At 38.6% G+C, this 24,103-nt stretch overlaps 1 protein-coding gene across 1 annotated transcript in view; it reads right to left on the bottom strand.

The window, feature by feature from the left end:
- nufip2 (nuclear FMR1 interacting protein 2) overlaps positions 1-23,713 on the bottom strand; it is a 32,222-nt gene extending 8,509 nt beyond the window's left edge. The window contains 4 exon segments of the mRNA XM_063031851.1: positions 249-281; positions 12,533-14,248; positions 23,477-23,671; positions 23,674-23,713. Of these exon segments, the coding sequence (XP_062887921.1) occupies positions 249-281; positions 12,533-14,248; positions 23,477-23,671; positions 23,674-23,698 (1,969 nt within the window). The 5' untranslated portion in view covers positions 23,699-23,713.
- Between the last annotated feature and the right edge of the window lie 390 nt (positions 23,714-24,103).

Here is a 24,103-nt window from a genome sequence, read left to right as displayed (position 1 = left end):
GCATTATCTTCATGCAATAAGCAGTGGGAAAAATGAAATAGTCGAAGGCAGCAGGAGACAGGTGCCATATTCCACTCAATGATCTCAGATCATTCATTTTATGCTTATTTACAAGGTAAGATGCAAACATGCTTTAAAACACAAATCAAATTTATAACTTAAGAACATAAAATGGACTAAACAACCTATAGTAATGTCAATCTGTAAACTCTTAAACATTTAATGCTCAAAGTTTTAATTGTGATTACCTTGTTTATGCAGGTTCCATATAGAGTCCATTTCTGAAAAACAAAATATATACAATCAAATCCGAGCACAATTTACTTCTCCAAAACTTTTCGAAAAGTACAAGGTAGTGGAATTAGTTTAGTATAACAGTTTTAAAGAGCACTTATTAACATGAGTACTTAAACAGCTTGTGGAAATGCTTGCAGTAAGATATATTTGAAAGAAGTACAATGACAAGTTGCAAAGCAAACACTGGAAATGTTTGAACATTTAGAACATAACTTTAAAAAACATGAAAGCTTACAAGCCAGATAAAAGTAAAACCAAATAATTTTGCTAGAATTTTAAAAAAACTAAGACTTGAATACATTGGGCCATTGGTTACCAGGGAATATAATATCGCAAATTTTACAAAATGTTGCAATATTTTGACCCCCTATATAGAAGGCACAGATTGAGGCATCATGCCTGCTTTAAATGCACCGGTGCACTATTCCTGCATAGATGTACTACATACAAAGTGGAACAATTTAACCTACTTCTATTACCTTTTCAGAAAATGCATTCCAGACCACAACAATGCATAAAATTATCAAAGACACAAAGATTCTGAAGTTGCTGGAAACCTTGAGCAACACATACAAAATGCTGGAGGAACTCAGCAAGTCAGCAAGTATCTACTGAGGTCTCAGCCCAAAGCATTGACTGTATTCCCTGCTGTAAATGTTGCCTGACCTGCTGAGTTCCTCCAACATTTTATGTATGTTGCTCATAAAAGTACCAAATTTCCTTTAAGTTATTCTGTCATTTGGTTTGGGTTAATGCCATTTATTTGTTTACCAACTCAAGCCATAATGTAAGCCTTCATAACTTTGAAACACCATTAGAAAATCAGTTAACTTCTGCTCTGAGTTATGATCCTCATTCTAATCAATGCCTTTAACCCAAGTCTCCCCTGCATCTCCTCAAAACTCCAGCTAATGCCACACCAAAGATTTATGCAATTACCAGAATTCCTGTGAACCTTTTATAAACATTACAGCTTTAATGTGTGCAATCTTGATCATTTAGTGTTCAGCATATGCAAGCATCAATTAAGGCAAATTTTACATTATTAGATTTGGAAAAGATTACACTAATCTGAAGTTCTACAAGTTCCACAAGTTAGGAAACTTAAGGTTGTTACAATTATAATTGATAGTAATGATGCAAATGCCATTGTAGTGCAAGAAATCCCTCTGATCAGTACAATGCCATCTTATACTTTACTATATTCTATTCTGTAAGCCATAGAGTAATTTTGTGGAGAGGAGTTCATTTCAGGTCCATAATCTTTAATCAGATTAATTGCTTCTTTGATCACTAGTACTGATTGAGCTGAATATTTGCAGCATTTTTTGTTGCTATATCTGTGCTTGGTACAAATTCAGTAAATTCCTCCTTAGAAGCTGTGGGGACCAATTGATCTAGGATAAAAGAAGTAAATGAAAATCAATTACAATCCAACCGAAATGTGAAATCGTCAAGGGAACGACATCCTACTCCTGACCTTACAGTGCATAGTCATTTTATAGTAAAATGTATCAATTGTCAAAAGCGAAGTAAATAACCGTAAAGACATCTTGTATCTAAACTTCAGAAATTTTACCGCACCCTGCGCTGCCCCCAACACCAAGGTATTGAATTCACCTGAGATTATAAAAGTTATCAGGTCGCTCTTCATCAGACCTGTTTTGAGTACCTATTATGCTCTCAAAAACAAACCTAATGAAAACACTTTAGATTCAGCAATATTCAATTTATGATTAGATACTCAGCTTTTTAAGGCTCTGATTCACATTTCACTGAGCAAAACACATCTCTATTCCTTAATTTAGAAAAAGCCAGTATCACTGAACCCAAACCTTCCTATCCTATGTGATAGCCTGAGAGGAAATCATGAATATATTCAAAATGGAAATCAGAAGTTTGAGGAAAAGATAGGAAAATGACAAGAACATTGTTTAAGTCAAGACTGGATCAACAATCATTTGATTATACAGTGGCTCAAATGGCTACTGATGTTTCTTAGGTTCAGGTACAATGAAGAGACATCCAAACAAAAATGAGAGTACAGCCAAGACTGGAAAACTGTAGACGAGGAAGAGTAAAGTAAGAAAATGGCACATCACTGATGACAAACTGAATCAGACTGATTTTGAAAGTGTTAAAGAATTCAAGGACACATGGATTAGATTTGTTTTTATATTGATAAAAATGCAAAGGCAAATTCATGTAAATGCAGAAAATCTAAAATCAAATGTGTTGGAAATGCCAAACAGGTCAGGCATTGAGAGAAAGAGTTCAGCTCTGCTGAAAAGGTATTGACCTTGAACATTAGATACCCATTGACCTGGTGTGCAATTGTAACATCACCTTTGTGTCCAATCCCCTCTTAAGCTCAATACTGGAATTGCTTAAGCCCAATACTACAATTTTCAGATAAACATTACGATCAGAGCAGATTCAGATTCAAAAGCAGTACTGAGCACGTTTATACTAAATGGATTAGCCGAAGTTTAAAGCCTCTAAAACTTTGCTTATATAAAAACATTTTGAATCACAAGAGACTCTGTAATAATTGTCATTTTTGATGCCAACTTACATTTCTAAGAATCACCATTACTTTGCTCTCATTGTACTGTCCAAACAGACTTTATGACAGTGCTGTCAGTGAAAACCGATCACAATAATCTACAATTATGTTACTTATTTCTACACTTCCCCTATATAGTTTACCAGTAAATAAAAATGCTGACTATTAAAAGCTGTGCATTCTTTTAGCTCAATGTAGGACCTCAGAGTTCTTGAAGTGTGAAATGCAATTTCGTTTAACTATAATTTTAAACACTGCAACAAAACATTTGTACAAACATTCATAGCTAAGCTTCTTCATCCAATAATTGCATCAAAACTAATGCTTGATGATACCAAATTAATGAGTCTGAATGACTGAATGTCCTAAGTTAACGTACAATGATAACTAGGGATTAATAGTGAACATATGGATTCAATATTCATCTATGGAAATAGCCTTCAGAAGGACCATGGATCATTGAACAAGGGCTACCTGCTTGGGAACAAATGGATCTAGAAATCTCAACAAGTTAGTACTTAAAGGGAGAAGGGAGAATCAAAGTAATATTTCCATAGAACATTTCCAATGAAAAAGACCACCTAACCAACCCCTAGACTGTAAAGTGATTCATATGAAAACGTGGATTCCAGTTAATCAGGGCAGCTTCTTATCGGGGACAACTTTTAAAGAACAAAAACTAACTGAGAAATTAGCTAGGATTCCCTTCCTTTATTTGAGACACTATGCCGCTTAACTGGGACAGGAGACTGCTGCCGAACTAGTGTCAGTCACGTGCACTTGTGTAGCCATTAGACAACAACCTGCTTCCAGCAAACAATTTTAAATAGTATCAATTGTCTGTGTTTATATTCAAAAAGCAGTGATCCCCACCCCCCCCCCACTGAGTCTTGTTGAGAAATAAGCAGTAAAATAATTCAGAACTGCTTTGTTCACTGCGGTTTCAAGCACTCAAGCATGGAGTTGAAAGAAGTGGCAGGACTGAAAATGAAATGAGATCACTACTTCAAGTTAGAAACCACAAAGAATTCAAAGGTATTGACAATCACCTTCAATTTTACAATGAAAATAAAGATTTTGAGGATGCAATCATTGATAGCATCGTATGAAGACAGTCCATTATCTGCACTAGGTGTCTATGCTGATTTTGTTCATTTACAGTCACAAGAATTAGATACGGATGAATTCCTCTGTCAATTGGTATTAGGAACTAATAGTTTTATAGTACTGCAGTGGTAATAGTAGTGTTCCAATTTATTCTGTATTTTATTTAAATAAATAATTACTCACTTAAACAGTAGTTTGTCTTTATTAATATCATTTTAACTATTTCCATGACACCAGCTAATTGGACCAAAATGTACTTGCTTCCATGTCCCAATTAAGCAGAATCCACTGTACATCATTTGGAATAAATGCTCATTTGAGATACAGAACTAATTTTAGAAATAATTTTATGATATTTATCAAGCAAATTCAGATTCTCCAGCCGCTAGCCATCACTGCTTAACATTTTCTTATATTCAGAATTCTCACCTCCATTTAAACTCCAACAACACTACTGATTTACTTACTAAAATTTTGTGGCTCATTTACACTGAAAATCAAAATAGTTTTGAGATTTTTTTTCTTTTATCAGGACAGAAGCAAATACCCAACTTCAGAAATAACTTAATTGTTTTAAATTAAAACTCAAGTGTTGCTGATATTTAAGTAAATACCGTAGATTAACATAGTCCCACACCTAAAACTAACTGTGGCAACTGGCTAAAGTGTCAAATGCACTGGTGTGTACTATACAGCAATTTCTAAAATTCCACTTTTACAACATGAAGTATGCAAAAAGCATATTTGGATAATAGAAAGTTTCTGAACTCTTCTCATACAGGGGAAACAACTTCCTGGATATTAGATACCAAGAGCAGTTTAGAAAAGGGAATGAGAAAAAGATCAGTGCAATCACACTGTAACACACAGTACAACTTTGATTTACAGAAAGGGTAAGAATTCTCAATACTAGTAAGAACTATACTTGGGTTTAAATTAGCTGCAAACCTTTACACTTACCCCTAACACCACTACCCATTGTATGAAAACAAAGCATGGTAACAAATACCCAATGTGGAAAGTTTCCAAGAGGCCTTTTGAACTAATTCCTGATACAATACAGAATTTAGCAGTAAAATCTGGATCTATTCAGAAGAAGCAATTAGTACCTTTAAAACTCCGCTCCATATAAACAAATCCCATGTACTCCAGCATCAGATTTTACTCTTTAAGATAGGACTCATTATAGTCACAAGATGATCAATGCATCTAATTATAATTATATGTTACTTATGCTGGAAATTTGGGGGATAGCAAACTAACTTTTTCTGTATTAACCAAAGCAGAACAAAACAGCACAATGGCACGGCTAGCAGACTTTCTGCCTAAGCTCAAACAAGCCAGTTTTGATGTTGTCCTTTGGAGCTAGGTGAAGTTTACACAAGTCTATAAAAGTTGATGTGAAGTTTACAGCCTTTGGAAATAGGAGGAAACAACTTTCCCCATTCTATCTCACTGCAGTATTGAAACTCACTTCCAAGTTGGAGCATATCTACAGCATCAATGCAAAAAAATTTCCACTGTCTCCACCTTTAAACAGTCATTGAGCAGTATACAGACATGTATAGTAGTCAGCCAGCTATACATCATGGAAACAATCCCTCTAGTCCAATTTGTCCATGCTAACTAAACAGTTGGGAAGAGAAAGTGCCCATATTTGCCTCGTATTCCTCTCAATTTTTCATATCCATGTGCCTGTCTAAAAAAAATGCATTTTAAACTTTCTAATTTTACCCACCTATAACATTTTCTTTGGTAACCTGCCATTCCTTGTCTCACTTTCCCAGTTAATTTGGATCCTGTTGTGATCTTAAATAACCTCTTTCATTGTTCACAACACAAATTTGGTGTCACCCACGAACTTACTAACCATGCCAAATGCACTAGCTTCCAAATCATTGGGACATACCAGTTACCACAGGCCTCTAAATGAAAAACGACCTTTCATTACCACCCATGTACTCCTAACACAACATCAATTTTACATCCAGCTGGCCAGCGCACACTGGATTCCATATGATCCAAACTCTCTGGATCAACCAGCAGTCAAGATTTTGTCAAACACCTTGCTGAAGTCCACATATATAATCTCCACCACCATGCTCTTGTCAATCCACTTAGTCAGCTCTTCAAAGAAAAAAAGTTCAATTTTGTGAGACATGCACCATCTCAAAATCCCCTGAAGTAGCTTTCTTGCTAACATTAGGCTCACTGGCTTGCCTCTGCAGTCCTCATTAAATACAAGAACATTTGTGTTTTATGATTGTCAGTACCCCCTTTTGTAATGTGCAAATGTTTCAAGACATCTCTATTCTCTTCCCAAAATTCCCAGGTTTCCATGACCTTCTCCATGGTATATTCATTTAGAAATATTTTAAGACCTTGTTAATCTCCCATAATACCACACATGATCATATTGATCCTCAAGAGGAACTATTTTGCCTAGTTATGTTTTTGCTCAATGTACTTGGTAGAATTTTAAGATTTTCATTACCTTACCTACCAATGTCTTTTCACCCTCTCAGTTTCCCTCTCAAGGCTACTCCTACATCCTTTAAAGTCAAGAGATTTGCTTGATCCACGCCGCCTACACCCGAGAAATGCCTCCTTTTCCCAATTGGAAATTCAATATCCCTCAGAGTTCTATAACCCTGCCAGACTTGCCTTTAGGAGAATACAGGTCCTGAACTCTCCTTGTGTCACTTTTTTTTTTTAAAAAAGACCCCCTTGTCAGATGTCCCATTACCTACAGTTTATCTCAATCAAACATTATAAATTTCCATATGAAAACATCAAAATTAGCCTCCCCTCCCACCAACCCCATGAGTAAGGTCCTCAACTAATGTCTGCACAACACCCTAGCCACTTCCCATATCTCAGGAGTCTCGTCTTGGGAAAAGACAGACATCAATGATAAAAATTATTCACCACTTCAGTGTGCCATTACAGCCTCATACCAACTAAGAAAAAGTATATTTGAAGTTCAGGATCTCAAAGCTGGAACAAAGATTTTGGTCTAGCTGCCCTAGTATTTGCTTCTGGAGACAAAAATTTGCTGTGGCAAGCACTGCATAAGACCAACTTTCTTGTCAAAACGTTTGTAATCCACTGGCAAGATAAACAAACAATGTCAGAACCTTGATCCAGGCCAACATTCTCAGCAAATGATGCTTTAAATCACAGGCTGTTTGCTCTAGAGGACAGTCAGGTCATCAGCATGCTCCACACCAGATTCTGAAAGTATCTGAACAAAGATAGGGACCATTTGCCTTGCCAAAGAGAGAAAACTTAATTGATGTACAAGTTCACAATGGGCTTGGATTGCAAAGCAGAAAAGACCTATTATCCTCAAAAGGGTAAATGGATTTAATGTGATTCCTTACCCTCAGAGGCAAGATTAGAGGAAAGAAACCTATCCACAGGTAGGTGGTGCTCTGAAACTGCATGGAAAAGGCATAGAGGTAGAAACACATGTCACCTTTAAACAGTACTTGGATATGTATTTGAAGAACTGACACCCAATGATGGAACGTGGGATTAGCCTAGGTTGTTTGCCTCTTCCACTGGCAAAGACACAATGGACTGAATGTGTCTCTAGTGGTAGGTTAACTATGATTCTAGCTGTAATATGATCCCATTAATAATAAATAAGATTAAAATTAAACCCTAATCTTAAATTTTATGCACTTTCCTACTTATCCCACAATTCTCCATAAACTAGAGAGGTTCTATCTTGAAGGCACTTGAAAACTAAGCAATCAAAACTCTCCTGGGTAGAGATGCATACTTACCAAATCAGGTAACAAAATCTCTTAGGTCTATGTAATCAACCTTTAAATATAGAAACATAGAAACATAGAAAATAGGTGCAGGAGTAGGCCATTCGGCCCTTCGAGCCTGCACCGCCATTTATTATGATCATGGCTGATCATCCAACTCAGAACCCAGCCTTCCCTCCATACCCCGTGACCCCTGTAGCCACAAGGGCCATATCTAACTTCCTTTTAAACATAGCTAATGAACTGGCCTCAACAGTTTGCTGTGGCAGAGAATTCCACAGATTCACCACTCTCTGTGTGAAGAAGTTTTTCCTAACCTCGGTCCTAAAAGGCTTCCCCTCTATCCTCAAACTGTGACCCCTCGTTCTAGACCTCCCCAACATCGGGAACAATCTTCCCGCATCTAGCCTGTCCAATCCCTTTAGGATCTTATACGTTTCAATCAGATCCCCCCTCAATCTTCTAAATTCCAACGAGTACAAGCCCAGTTCATCCAGTCTTTCTTCATATGAAAGACCTGCCATCCCAGGAATCAATCTGGTGAACCTTCTTTGTACTCCCTCTATGGCAAGGATGTCTTTCCTCAGATTAGGGGACCAAAACTGCACACAATACTCCAGGTGTGGTCTCACCAAGGCCTTGTACAACTGCAGTAGTACCTCCCTGCTCCTGTACTCGAATCCTCTCGCTATAAATATGAGTAAGACATCAGGCTCCTCAAGCCTACTCAACCAATATGACTATTGGCCTTAACACCTCCTCTGTACCAGTTCCTTACTGACCACAATCTTTCAAATATTTATCTCCATCTCAAATACATCCGATGATCTAATCTCCACCACTCTCTAGGGTAGAAAATTCTAGAACACCACCACCTAAATGAAGAGATTTCCACTCTAAGTTTTAAATGACCCTTGTAACTATGTTCTATTGTTCAAGATCTTTCTACTACTGAAAACACGGCAATATTTTTGCCAAGTCCCCTAGAAAAAGTCATCCTTCATTTTCCTAAATGCCAAAGCATTTAGACCCAATCTATTCAGCCTCTCAATGGCACAGTCTGCTCATCCCAAAAATTAACCAAGGGAACTATTCTAGTTTTTGTACAGTTGTGGGATAGGTAGAAAAGTGAATGAGATTTAATATTTGTTCTGTTGTAATAAACTTCACAATTCCAATCAGAACCTTCTGCAAAAATATCTTGTCCTTCTAAACTTCACTTGATATTTGCCGATCCTATATACTTTTTCCTCATCCTTGCATTCAATTTACCAAATCCATATTGGTTTGTCTCAAAGACATAATCTCAAAGCTGTTTTTTATATTCTTACCACACATCTTCCTGGCAACAAAGGCCAATTGAAGTTCTACCTTCTTGCAGTTTGTGACCAAATTACTATTTACCTTTGTAAATGCTCACTATGACTTGAGTTAGCACTCTCAGCTACACCATAAGCCAACATCAGCTTCCCTACTCTTTCTGGTCTAACACCAAATACTTTGCATCTGTTTCTCAGCAGGTAGTGTTAGTGAGACTAACAGAATTTATATTTTAGTTATTAGATCAAAAATATTTGCGTAAATGGAAAATATTGATTTTCCACCTCTGAACTTTCAACTGACAATGGTGACTGTAAAGGATATTTACCAGTAATTGTTGGAACTAAATGTTAACCAAATGGAATCCCAAGGAACACAGAGAAAATAATTAAGAATTTCAACATCTCCCTCAAACTGAGATAAAATAATACTTTACAAATTAACTAAAATAATCTAATTTTTCTAGCAGTTTACAATTATTCAAATTCATTCCCTTCACCATTTCAAAGTCTAAAGGACAATCTGTTCATAGACAAACCTATTGCAGCTTACCCCTGGTCTAGCCATCACTGAATCTTGGTACCATTGGCTTGTCCTTCTCAACAAACAATCTGTTATCACCCTCTTTTTTGCTAGTACATACAGTTGTGTACAAAAGTCTCAGGCACATGCAAAAAAAATCTGTAAAGCAAGGAAGCTTTCAAAAATAATGAAAATTAAGTTTCTAAATATCAAAAAAGTACCATAAAGAGCAGTAAACAGTCACAAAACTACAACAAATCAATATTTGGAATAATCACCCTTTGCCTTTAAAACTGTATCAATTCTCTTAGGTATACTGTAGTGCAGTTTTAAAAGAAAAATCGGCTGGTAGGTTATTCCGAGCATCCTGGAGAACTTGCCATAGTTCTTTTACAGACTTTGGCCATCTTGCTTGCTTCTGTCGCTCTAGGTAATCTTGGACAGCCTTGATGATGTTGAGTTTAGGGCTCTGTGGAGGACATACCATCTGATGTAGAACTCCTTGTTTTTCTTTTCTTTATGACCTTGGCCATGTGATTGGGGGTCATTGTCCTGTTGCAGAATGAGGTTGGGACTGATCAGTCACCTTTCCAAATGTACTACGTGATGGACGAGAAATCTGCTTATACTTCTCAGCATTGAAGATTCCATTAATTTTGACCAAATCACCAACTCCTTTGAAAAAAATGCAGCCCCAAACCTGGAGGGAACCTCCACCGTGCTTCACTGTTGGCTGCAGACACTTATCCATCTAGTGCTCTCCAACTCTTCCATGGACAAACTGCCCCCTGCTCAGCACCCCAATCCTTGTGTTCATGTGCTTAAGTGAACCTTTTAGCTTTGTTTCCATGTTTGAGGAATGGTATTTTGGCAGCAACTCTTCCATGAAGACTACTTCTAACAAGACTTCTCTGGGCTGTACAGGAGTGTACTTGGTTTCCAGTGGTTTCTTTGAGTTCAGAGCTGATAGTAGTGCTGGACTTCTAATTTAGAAGGAACATCAGTTTGATGCATCTCTTGACTGCTGCACCTAGTTTTCTGCAGCTGACTACTGTTTCTGGTTCTCAACCATGCCCGTTTCTTCGTACATTTTCCAGAAGAGATTGGACAACATGTCTTGAAACTCTTGTCTGCTGGGAAATTTCTGCTTGGGAGAGATCTTGATGATACTGACGTTGTGTTTTGTTGCTATGCTCACTCTTGCCATGGTGTAAGAATTGATTATTTAAAGAGTAAACTGTCACGTCTGCCAAACCCTCAGCTTTTAGTTTGGTTGTCCGTTACCCAGCTGGACTCTTTCTATGCTCGTTTGTTTTAGTTAACCAGTTTAGTTCATTCAACTCATTATGTCATTGTTCATCAGCACGTTTACCTTCATTTAATCATACACTGGGCTAAATACCTACAAAGTAACCAAACTTTTATTTGAAAAACTAACTAGTACAGAATTTACTTAGGTAAAGAAATCTATTACTTAATATGTCACATAAAGATAGATATAAAAAAAAAATCAAGGATTTTTTTTGGAAAAATGAACATTTGGAAATCTAAAATTTGCTCATTTCTACTGACACTAATGCAACAGACAAAAAAATCAAAACCAAAATTTATATTAAAAAATCTAGTGTGCTTAGGACTTTTGCACAATACTGTACGACGAGACAGCTGCTACCTCTCCTTGCTTACCAGTCTCAATACAATCCATGTCAATTAAAAGATATTAAATTCCTTTTTTTTTGCTCTTCACAGACACTGAAGTCCAGGACAATAAATACATTGGTCAGAGCAGCTTGTGACCAAAAGCAAATCAAAGAGATTTTGTCTTATCACTTATGGAAGCCACAGCCCCTCTTCATTTCCAAATGAGCCACTCTTGTAGCATAAGCACATCAAAACATTGTCCTTGTACAAAAGTAGCAGTTTAATTTGGTATATGCCAATAATCATAAATATAAAGTAGTTGCCTAATTAAGACATTTTGATTGTTGCCAAAATGTCAACATATACCTGCACACTCCTGAATAATAGAACCAACTGACATTCAATAATATTACATAACATTCATCAAAACAAAATCACTATAAAATTTCATACTGCTTAACAGGAGGGCCAGATGAATCCTTGATTAGCAGTAATCAACAATTATTGCTGCAAGATGAAGTTTCATCCTACCATTAGCAGCACTAAAACAACCTATATCATCCACTTATGATTTGAAACTAAGGATCCAAATTGGGTGAGGCCCCACATTCCTCTGGACTACAGAATTTCAATAACTCACTACCCCCTGAGTGAACTGGTTCTAGACTCCTTAACCAGAAGAAACATTCTCCTTGCAACCTGTATGAATTTTATAAGGTTGAGTTTCAATGAGATGTGGTACAAGGTATAGACAGCAAAATGGATCTAGGTTTAATTGCTGCTGGAAATTACAGGAACAATTGACAGAGCAGAGTGACAACACTTGACAACAGTACAAGAACAAAAAGAGCTACTGACAGTTCAATAAATATTTCTTGATGGGTTACCATTTACTGACCTTTTCAAATTGGACTATCATACCAGCTTGACTTGCATACTGGTATGATATTCCTCCCAATAAACAATCAGCTGATGAAACTCAATGGGTTGAGCAGCATCAGAACTGGTGCAGTTTCGACCTGAAACATCAACAATTTTTCTCTCAGATGCTACTCGACCTACTGAGTCCCTCCAGCAGATTGTTGTTCCAGATTCAAATATCTTGTGTTTCACTGATATTCCTCTCAAATGGCACCTCGTTGATATATACCAAGCTTCTGAGATTTGAATCTGCTACCTGAATAGATGTTTTCATTTCCAATATAAACAGGCAATAAGATGCAGAAAGCTACACAGATAACTCAAGTTTCTAAGAACCGAGCGTAGTTCCATTTGTGTGAAAACACCATTAAAATATTACCTTTAGTGTGATACATAACAGCGGATTTCAAGTCAAATGACCCAAAGCTGTCTTTTCTGTCAGAGCCTCTGTGGTACCTTGGATGGTGTTCTTTGGCTGATGGCACCAAAGCATTGGTAGAAGAGGCCTGTTGTGGTGTTTCATTCCCAAAGTCCTTCGGGGCAAAACCTATTGCACTTTGGCTCGTAGCAGCCATCTTTTGCAGTTCACTAACATGTGGCTCCACAGACCGGGCCGTGCTCTCAGCAGAGACACTAGCAGCCACTGTGGCAGTCTTCATGACACTGCTGAGAACCTGAGGGCTAGTCCGTTTGTCGAGTTCATATGCCTTTGGAAACACAGGAATTTCAGATCCTGAAGATAGAAGTTCAGCGCCCTGTGAAACCAAAGTGGCTGCACACTCAGCTTGAAATGTCAAATCCAGAGGTGGGTTGTCCACAGATTTTACAGTGGCTAGCTCAGGGCCAGCACTTGGCTCATTTATAAAAGATAACCCCCACTGGTTCTGGAAAATATCCCCCAGGTTTTGTTGAGTTGTTTGTGACGGTAGTTCCACCTGTGTTGTGCCAGGAAGCACCGATTGCATATTTGAAGGGTAGACAAAGAGACCCTGCTTTCTTTGTTCTGTGGCCACTGGGTCTGTGCCATCAGGAGACACAGAAGTTTCACTCCCAGATGAGGCAGGCACTACAGTGTTGGCAGTAGTAACTGTCTGGACCCCTGAAACACCAATATGCCCATCAGTCACTACTGAAGCCAAGCCATTGGAAAAGCTAGTTGAGGTGACAGTTTTCACAGCAGACATAGGAACCTGTGACAAACGACCTGAAGCTTGTGTCTGAGTGTCCAGAGCCAGTGACTGATTAGAGGATGATTTGTTGAGGTTCTCTTTAACTTTACTTGCATAACTAATCTTCGGAACAATTTTTGCACTACTGTTGTCCACTGGGAAGACCGGAGGTGGCTTAAAGAGGGTCCAGGAATCTTCCTTTGAAGTTACAGATGCTGCTTTTGATTTAGGTTTCTCTTCATATTTCTTACCTCCACTAGGTTTTCCATCTGAATTTTTTCGTTGAGTTTCACCAACTCCCACCTTCCCACGAGCTCCAGCTGCATTAACTGTTGCCAGTTCATACCTACCACTAGGTTTAGCATTTTCCAAACGACTTGCCTTCTGCTCAGGTAACTCAAGTTTGGTGTTCTCGAGATCTAATTTTGGGGTTAGTGGATTCCCCTCGTGCTGCATGATTTTGTCTTGAAACAAATTTAAGTTCTCAACACCTTTGTCGCTATTCCTCCTGCCCTTGCGTTTCTTCGGGGTAGTGTAACCACTCTCAGACCCACTACCGTCATTGTCAGCTGAATTCTTGACAGAAAATCCATTTGTAATACACCCAGAGCTGCTAGATATAACACCATTGAGAAACGACAAAGCCTCCTTTTTCTCAATTGATCTGCTGTCCCTAGATTTATTCTCAAAGACTTTATCATTTTTTTTGTCCATACTGTTTTTTTGATTATAATTCTTTGTTTTATTAACCACTCTGTTGTGTACAATAGTTTTTGTTGTGTGCCTGGGGTTGAAATTAGTGTCTACAAATTGCTTCCTGCCGTTAACTGTGCTGGAAGAAATCAAGTTTAACTCTTCAGTTTCCTGGCTTGCTGTAGATTCAAGTTCGTCCTCCGACCCTGCATCACCATTTAATTCTTCAAAACCTAAGAGGAAGAGACAAGAATTAGGCCCTTAGGATCTATTTTTTGAACAATATTCTCAACTGCAGAGACTATAAGATTATCTGCCATACGTTTTGGATTCAGACTATTAGCAAAGTTAATCTCTGAATTAATCATTTCTGGATTACACCCAAGAAAATTAACATTACTCAACTGTCCATCATATAAAATGACAGCATTATTCAGATTAGCAACATTAGAATATGTACTTTACAACATGCACTTCTGTTTATTTGTATAGCATTGATTTCAGTGACATTTGTAATGGTTACCAACAGCCTTTGGTAAGAATAGTGGCAATAGATGAAAGGCTATCTGGATTCCTGCAAGTGGATGGAACATGTCTCTATAAAGGTAATTTTAAAATAAAATGATTCATGAATGGTTCCTTAAGGTTGTTTTAGCTGGGGGCAGGGGAAAGGAGGAGATAAGGTCCCACCACTTATTAAATGCTCTCAAAGGTGTGCACCTCAAATAGCCTCTGACAACCAACTCCTGGCCTTCATGCGTGGCTTGGCTACTAAGTTCATTTCTACTGACAGGAGCCAGAGCAAAGATTAGTTACTAGCACCTTAAAAACAGAAGCGTCAGGCTGATGGGACTCGGTGACTCATCTAGAAGGAAAACTCTGGCCCCAAACATCTGCTACCTTGCAGCTATACTCACTCATGGGGAAGGCTTCAGGAGTAACTCCAAGGGAAATATCCGGAGCTGGAGTCCCTACCGGTCGAGTTCAACAGTGACCGACCGGTAACTCTTGCAACGGCACTAGAGACAAACTGTGTCTGCTTCTGCCGCTCCTTTGGGTTCATCAGATGTGTGGAGAGGGGGAGTTTGCTCTCCATATTGTACTGTCCTGGCTTGTGTATCTAGACAGCTAGGACACAATATCCATGGACGACCCTGACCAACAGAGGCTTCAGGTTCATGAATCTTGGTCAGCAAATATAATCCACACAACTTCCAGATTAAAAAATTTAAATATCCATTCAATGCCAACATTCAGATTCTCAATGTCAACATTTAAATACTAATGTTTATTTGTGCCAGTCTGTAGATTTATAAAGAGCCCTCTGTAATTGTGTATACAGAAGGTTCACAATGGCTAATCAAAGATCAAAAGCAGAGTTATAAAAAAATCTGGGCCAAAGGATGGCAACATATGATTCATATACAGCATTACTAGAGGAACCAAGGGACATGAGGTAGGGATAGAAGAAATGCAGATTAAGACATCGCAATACACTCAAATAGAATACAAGTGGGGAAGGGTCCTTGGAAGTTTTAACATCTATTAAAGTGCATCTTGTGTAGGAACCAAGTAGAATATCAAAATTATGCTTACTGAATAACAAGTGACAGATAGAAATTATGAAGTTACCTGCATAAACACCTTTCTGATATTGGTTTAAGTTGCTCCCCCATTAGAAGCAGAACTTAAATACATGAAAAAAATCCTTTACAGAGGCAAATGCTTTGAAAGCACCAAACTGCTTCAAAACCCATGTTGTTCAGTGTGTAACTAAATTTATTTTAATTACTTTTAATAGTCAAATATCAAAAAATTGGGTAGAGTTTAATGTAATTTTTGAGACAAATGTATAACTTACAACACAGTACCATGCTAATTTACATTTCTACAAAGTATCCCCTACTCCTCACCAACACCCTCCCTGCCCACCCCATGCAGCAAATTCAGCCAATGAAAAATCAAAAACAGCAGATGGTAGAAACTCGCTGAGGGTGACCAATCACGGACAAGTATCTAGCTTCGAAGCCAACAGAATATGAAAGTGAAATCAACAAGTGTGAATTATTGTAGACTGAGACAGATTGATTGTCTAGCTGAGAGAAGCAACTAGAATCTTGAAATAGGACAAAAATCAACTATGCTTCAAGAGGATCCATGAGTCAGAGCAATCAAAATGACCTGATATCAAGGCTTATGGAATCTGCATGGGTTTGTTCCCACATCCACAAAATACAGATTAGTAGATTAATTGGCCATTGTAAATTATCTAGTGTGCAGTTGAGTGATAGAATTGGGGCAAAATTGATGAGAGTATAGGAAGAATAGACATACCTATTCTCCTGAATTCTCTGGTCTAGACAAGGGTGGACTTCTGGTTCTGGTAAATTTCCCTTTTAAATGACATTTGAATATGTCAGACCATCTAAAAAGAACATGCAACACTCCATATCTTAAGCATGGAGAAATGTAGGTCACAATTTTCTCAAGACCAGCCTCTAATTGAAGGTATCAGATCCTTCAACTGAAGTGGGATCCTGACTCAAATATAAGTAGTTGTTTTAAAATGAGTGAAATTCAAGTTAGTACTTTGATAAAGATGCACAACATAGAAAGGGTACAGAGAAGATTTACAAGGATGTTGCCTGCATTGGGGAGCATGCCTTATGAGAATAGGTTGAGTGAACTCGGCCTTTTCTCCTTGGAGCGACGGGAGGATGAGAGGTATTGATCGTGTTGATAGTCAGAGGCTTTTTCCCAGGACTGAAATGGCTAGCACGAGAGGGCACAGTTTTAAGGTGCTTGCAAGTAGGTACAGAGGCGATGTCGGGATAAGTTTTTTTAAACGCAGAGAGTGGTGAATGCGTGGAATGGGCTGCTGGTGATGGTGGTGGAGGCTGATATGATAAGGTCTTTTAGGGGATTCCTAGATAGGTACATAGAGCTTAGAAAAACAGAAGGCTATGGGTAACCCTAGGTAATTTCTAAGGTAAGGACATGTTTGGCACAGCTTTGTGGGCTGAAGGGCCTGCATGCTATAGGTTTTCTATGTTTCTTAACATCCTTTAAGATAGTTAAACTTCTGTATTTGTATCAAGTTAGTGAATTTTTCTTTCATATAAAGAACATAATAGATCCATGTTATTTTTTTCTTACCTCAGATTAATGATTTACACCCAGGCTGATTTGACTCAGAGACTAAAATTGTCAATAGAATGACAGGGTTCAAACTCAACAAATTTTTCCAGTTAATACTTTAGCATAATACCGATGAGCACTGTACTAATTGGTCAATGATCTACTTTGCAACACTATGCATAGAAACTTTCAAGATAAGAGGAGGAAGATTTACCAGAAGCAACTTCTTTACAGAGTAGTGAGTACATGGAATGAGCTGCCATAGGAAGTGGCTGAGGTGGGTACAACTGCAACACTTAAGAGGCATATGGATAGGTACATGGAGGTGTGCTGGAAGGTTAGAATCTGGGACTAGCAGGAAGGATGCTGTGTTTGGTATGGACTAATTGGGCCAAAGGGCCTGTTGATAATACAGTTTCATGTTATATTACTCTATGACTATAACTACACAGCAAGAAATAATTGGCTACAAAGCCTTAGAGCATTTGAGGACACTAAAATACACTATAAACATACTGTGTTAATATTGATACAACTCATCATTTAGTTGTTTAAATAATATTCACCCTAAGACTGAAATTTGAAATACTTGAATGGACTAGATGGTGCAGGCTACTAGCACATCTGTTTACCTATAAGTGAATCAATCACAAGTGTAAGTATGTGTTAGCTATAAAATTTTCAAAACAGATTTGGACCAGAGTTGCCAGCAATCATGGCAAACTCCATTCCACAAATCTACAGCCTTGAACAGAATAAAAGCTGGTATTAAAATGTTCTATTCATACTGTGATTAAAGAGAACTGTCAGCACTTAACACTTATCCAAAATATACCATCTTTACAATGGGCATAAAACATTAAAATGCTTATGTTCATGGTGACTGTTTACTCCTGATAGAGCTAAAACAATAAAACATCATTATCCAGATCATTTAATATTTTCCCAATGGCTAACAGATTCAGCTCTAGATTTCACACAAGAGCCTAATTCTGAGGTAGAGTTGGGAGTTCTGGAAAGTTTCCAGGGATTTGGATTGTATAATGTAGAACTACTAAAAATCAACAGAAGATGGAGATACTGCTGCAAAGATTTGATCAGAATATTGTTTCATTAATTCCTTAGAATTCATTTTATGCTTAACAGCATTTAAAACAAAGGGTGCACATTGCCTCTTAAAGCTTTCTCATTGCCACAGAAAGCAAGAATAGCTTTCCACAGGTGGAGGGTGGTGAGGATGCGGTAGAAACTGGCCTGGCATTATGTAATTAAGCATGTATTTTGAAATAGTGAATAAAAATATATAATCTGTAAAAGTGGTTGCTTCCATTAAGAGCTGTCAGTCCGTTTTTCCTCTACCATAACAGATCAAACCAAGTGATGATCTGGAGTACAAAGAAAGGAAATTCTGGCAAATCATACCTTTAACAGTGATTCATGTCTTTTTAAAAATAACAAATGATCCAGAATTTCAATAATGTGATACCTATAATCCATATTGAATAGAAACAACCAAAAAAAAACACAAGTTCATGAGATTGAGACCAATAAGGACACATCTTTCTTTAATCTTTAAACTTTCAAGTGGTGAGATACATTTAGTGCAGTATATGTCTGGCAACTTGACTCAACTGCTCAACCACTGCAAGTTTGCCAAAAGCCATTGTTACCATGATATGGATATGATTCAAATTCAAAGGCACTTTGTCAGTTAAAGCTGGTAGGGTTTTAAATAATTGTCAAAATAACTAGATTAATACAGTTCTCAATAACAGGTATGATTGACAATATTTTAAAATGTTTCGACAGATCTGCTATACTAAAAAGCCAAAGCCTCTTGTCCAAGTTTGGATCAGTCTAACAAACTGTTCTAAAGTACAACTTATAATAGCAGTTAATTAACTTTACACTATCCCCAAGCAGTACCATCAGAATTTTGCTGTTAAAAAACACATCAGGCACACAGCTATTTTCCCCAAACTGACAGGAGGCACTTTTTATTGCAGCTACATGCACCCATTTTCCAACACAAGGATAATAGGATGGTTGTGAAGGAAAAGCATTTCAGGATGTATATTGTATACATTTCTGACATTAAATGAACCTTTGAAAGGTCAAACTTCTCTATAGCTCTTGGAAAATTCTGGTTTGTCTACATGATCAGAATTAACTTTGCAGACTATTTGATTCATGTAATAAAGACAACCTAATTTCACAAAGTAGTTAATCAATCTCCTTTATTGAGAAAATAAAAGATAGAAGAAACATGTAGATGATGCAAAGAAGGATGAAGGAAAACAAGGACAATGAGTGTGCAAGATACCAGTATATTGATGGCAGCCTGAGGTAGAAGAGTTAAAATAGAGACCGAAGTGTTAATACTCAGGGAATTTCATGCAATTGAACACACAAATCAAAGTTTGGTAAACATCGAAGTTAAAGATGGCATGCTAACTCTTCTGCAAAAAGTTCAAAAGCAAGTCCTACTACAAGCACAGAAGATTGAAACACAATCACATCTGGAATACATATATGGTGTTTTTATACAAGGATATGTATTAGAGACAATAAAAAGGTTTGTGCAATTCAAACAGAAGGGCAATGCTGGAACAAAAAACAGTAAGATAAGAGAAAAAGTCATTCTGAAGGAGTGCAACTGAGTGGACATTGATTGCTTCATTAGCTTAAAAAAAATCACAAACTGGAGTTACAGTCTCAGAACCTGGAATGGATAGAAGAAAAGTAATCATTTAGGACAGATGTCACTTAAGGATTTCTTCACGGAACTAATTATCTATCCAGAAATCCTAGTCTTTTACAAATGTAGTGTGTGTACATACACACACACAGAATGTGATGAACTGTTTTTGGCACCCCAGAGATGTGTGGTTTAGGCAGAAAAAAAAACAGAATTCAGGTAAAGGAAATACCATGATCTCATCAAATGGTAGAACAGGCTTGAAGGGGCCACGTGGCCTACTCACACTCCTATTTCTTAATGAAATGCAATTACATTTACTAGTATCTGGATAAGTTACCAAAAGCATTGCTTAAATGCCAACATGGTTGACTATTTTACTTTGGATTCAACTTTTGAATTAGAGGAAGCAAACATGAATATATTTAGTTCCAACATTTTCGACACCACCTATCCCCTTTAAAATGAGCTACACTATCAAATTAAAAGTTTTTTCCCCTCCGAGTTACATTAGCAATTATTTGAAAAACTCAAAATACAACTGACACATACTATTAGGGTTAAGCCATCAAATAGCATACTTGACAGCTTGAAATGAGATTGCTTGTAAATTTGTTCAAGTTATAGATGCTATTACAGAATCTAATGCACACATTCGTGCACAAGGCTAAAGCTGTCATTCTCATCAAGGGACAAGTGACCTGAAATGTCGGTTTTCTTTTCACAGATGCTCTCTGGCATACTGAATATTTCTGACATTTTTCATTTTTGAAAAGCTTCTATTCACTGGTTGGAGTGCTTATTACAGCACATGAATTGTACTTTGATACATCCATCTTGCTATGTTAGGAGCACAACAGGTAAGATTTATAGGACATGAAAACAAACAAGCACTGGGATAGTAGGGTAAATAAGTAAAACTGCAAAGGAAAATTTGGACAGAATTTCACATTATGGGGACTCTACAGCTGAGGGCACAGCTGCCCATGGGTAGAACAATTAAACTCAGGGCTGACCAAGCTCTACAAGAATGCAAATAACTACAAGTTGTAGAGGAAATTAGAACAAGACCATGAAAGGACTTGAAAACAAAAGATAAAACAATCAAGGTCTTGCTCTGAGAGGAAATGTATAAGCAAGCAGGGTGATTGGTTATGTTGTAAGTTATGATAGGAACAGTTTTAAATGTAGTCTAGGAATAAAGTGTCAAGAAACACAGGAACGGTTGAAGGTGCCAGCAGAAAAAGACTCAAGTGATACTTTTGTACAAAGGTACAAATGGCCATCATACATAGCCTACAGCTTAAATGTGGCATTAAACTTTGAAGATTCAGGTTTAGATTTAAGGAATAGAATAAAATAATGGCTGACACACAAACTTTGCAGCCAGGTCTTCAAATGGCTCTGGTCTTTCTAATATTTAGCTGACTGGACAAAGAAATCTGGTGAGTGGGTAGCGGAGGTGCTGTGGCTAATCAGCAAAATGCACAAGCAGAACAGGTCCCTGTTGACTCCAAGGTATCAGCGATGGACTGGGAGATGAATCTAATGCTTGGGGTTCACTAAAAACAGCACCAATTGTGTGGTCCCAGTCAGCTAGACAAATACATGGAGACATAGAAGATGGCATTGACCATAGACACTACTTGGTGAAAATTACTGATCACACAATTACAAATATACATAGTTTAATAGCTATTTTGTTATAGCAACAAAAGACACAAATCATGGCTGATCTTTTAAGGAAAATTGAAAAAGATGATTACTAGTTCAGTGTCTAAAACAAGTTCATCAGTCTGACAGGACAATGGAGGCTGGACACAAGTTTTCAAGGACAGATGCAGGATTTTGAGAGGTGGTAACAGTAGAATTGGAGGAGGAAAACTGGAATCCTAAATTTTCAGTACGGCTCTATAAAAGTGAAAACAAAGTTAAAAAGTCAAACTAGATTGAAGAGTAATCTGCCCCTCTGCAAGTACCTGTGATTCAGCATCAGAATTTGTTTGTTCCCTATAATAAACAAAGCAAAACCATGTAAATGTTATAGTAAATGGCACTGAATATTCAGAGTACTTAATCAGAAGCAAATTGCTTTAGAGTCAGAGTTCACAAGATATCACCAAAAAAATACACGTTTTGATATTTCTTCCTGCCTTCAGAAAGTAAAACAGTGACCAGTCAAATATTAATGGACCAATCTGTATCACTAAGCAACACTAATACAGTTACTGCAGTGCTGCTCCCCAACTTCAACACAGGCCTGCGACTAGAATTATTAATAGCTTAGAGCACAATAAAATTAATGGATAAGCATACTATCTTATATACCCACTTTTTGAATTTTATTAAATTTCAGATTAATAAGTGGGCAAATTTGTTATGGGAAGACACAAAAGTGTTTTCCTGTTGTTAGAAGCTAATTATTCCGCTGAAAATTTGAAAGCACCGCCATATGTGATTAGATAAAAAGAATCGAAATAGTCGGTAACAGGAAAGATTATTCCCTACCGTCCAAAACAAATTGCTTGTCTATTTATGAGCTACAAAAACAAGTAATGGCTATTTTGAGAGCTCGACGCTTTTCTCCTGCCTTCTTCGTCTGCGTTTAAGTAGGCCTTAGTATGACCTTTAAAACGGCGGTTCATCTCCACAAATGTGCTTTCAAGAATATTTCATAACAACGAAATAATCTGCATTTTAACCCACCATTGCAATATCTGATAGCTCAGCGAGTTTACAAGCGCTCGATATCCCCGAGTAAGACCAGACCCTCCCCGCCCTCGGAGACTTTCCCACGTTGCAGACCGAAGTCTGTGCCACACACTGCACCTGCCAAACTGGAAACCCCACCAAAAAAAAAGGCCAAAGCAAACTTATTTTTTTTGCAAAAAGTAATCTAAATCAATATTGTGTAATCCGGGTTTTTTTTAAAAGGGGAGAGGCACGGTGCCGCGGTGAATGGGGAGGGGGAGAAGGGCGAGAAAAAAAATTGAAGTGAAGCTGGAAAACACAAACCTTTTCTGATCGAAAACAGGGATCGAAAGTGGGTGAAAACCAAGACACGTTGGGAAAGTAAAACTCTCTATGGGTTAGAGCAGCTCTATAGAACAAATTTGATAACGGTGTGGGCAAAAAAAAACAGACGGGGGAGGGGGGAAGAGAGAGAAAGGGCCGGTTAGTTGACAGAAATCCGCGAGTGGAGCGAGTATTTGTGTAAGAACAAGTGGGCTGGTGTCTTTCCCCCCTCATCGGGCTTTGGAAAGGGAGCAGAAAGAGGCGACGGGAGGCCAGCGGCCGAGTGTTGGCACCCAGCGAGCGGGGCTCCCGCAACATGGCGGACAGGAAATAGCCGAGAGAACATTCCAGTGAGCCGGCATCATCTGGGCCTGGGCCTGGGCCCAGCCGCTACTCCACGCCGGCCGGCCCGGCGCCCGCTCTCCGCTCCGAGCCACCCGGCAAACCGCGCCGGTTACAGATTTAAAAAAAACATGGCTGGTGGAGGGAAAAAATCCTGGCCCGCTTTCCCCAGGCCTGGTGAAGCCAAGGTCATCAAGCCCCTTCCCTCAGGGAGATGGGGGGGCTTAAAGAAAATTACACCTATACTTGTATATAAAAGATCGCCGACCTGCTTTCTTCTTTTTCTTCGCTTTCTGACCGTCTGAGACATCGCTCGCTTTGGTGATTAGGTCGCCGCCACCTCGCTGCTGCTGGGCGTCTCCATTGGCGAGAGGAGCGGGAGCTGAGAGCTGCTCGCGGCTGCACTTTTCGTCCATTGAACGCGGCGAAGAGACGGCGGGCCGACGGGGGGAGGGAGGGGGGTTGGCGGCTGACACTGCGCCTGCGTCATGCGTTTACTCACAGCCCTGCTGGCCGCTGATTCAACACTTCGACGTGGGCGCCGCCGCCGCCCCTCCCGCTATTGCTCCACTCCGAACGGCAGATTCAACACCCTAACTCTACCCCCGCCCCCATTTTACAGCAGAAGTTCCACCCCCCCCCATTACAATCAGAAAATCTTTTTCCTTAAGCAGTTTTGATCCGGGGCGGGGTACTCCTCCCCCATCTCGTTTTAATTCCAGGTTCTGCATTCCCCCCCCATTCTTTACAGTCTTAGGTAAGGGGCCAGGCCCGGAACGTCGACTGTTCATTCCCCTCCACAGATGCCGCCTGACCTGCTGAGTTCTTCCAGCCTTTTTGTTGACCAGGGTATCGCACACTGCCACACGAAGCAAAATGCGCACTATGTCAGGTC

Source organism: Mobula hypostoma, chromosome 23 (genome assembly GCF_963921235.1).
Source record: "Mobula hypostoma chromosome 23, sMobHyp1.1, whole genome shotgun sequence".
Taxonomy (NCBI): domain Eukaryota; kingdom Metazoa; phylum Chordata; class Chondrichthyes; order Myliobatiformes; family Myliobatidae; genus Mobula; species Mobula hypostoma.
Note: the sequence above shows the minus strand (reverse complement) of the source record. Positions and strands in the feature narration are given on the sequence as shown.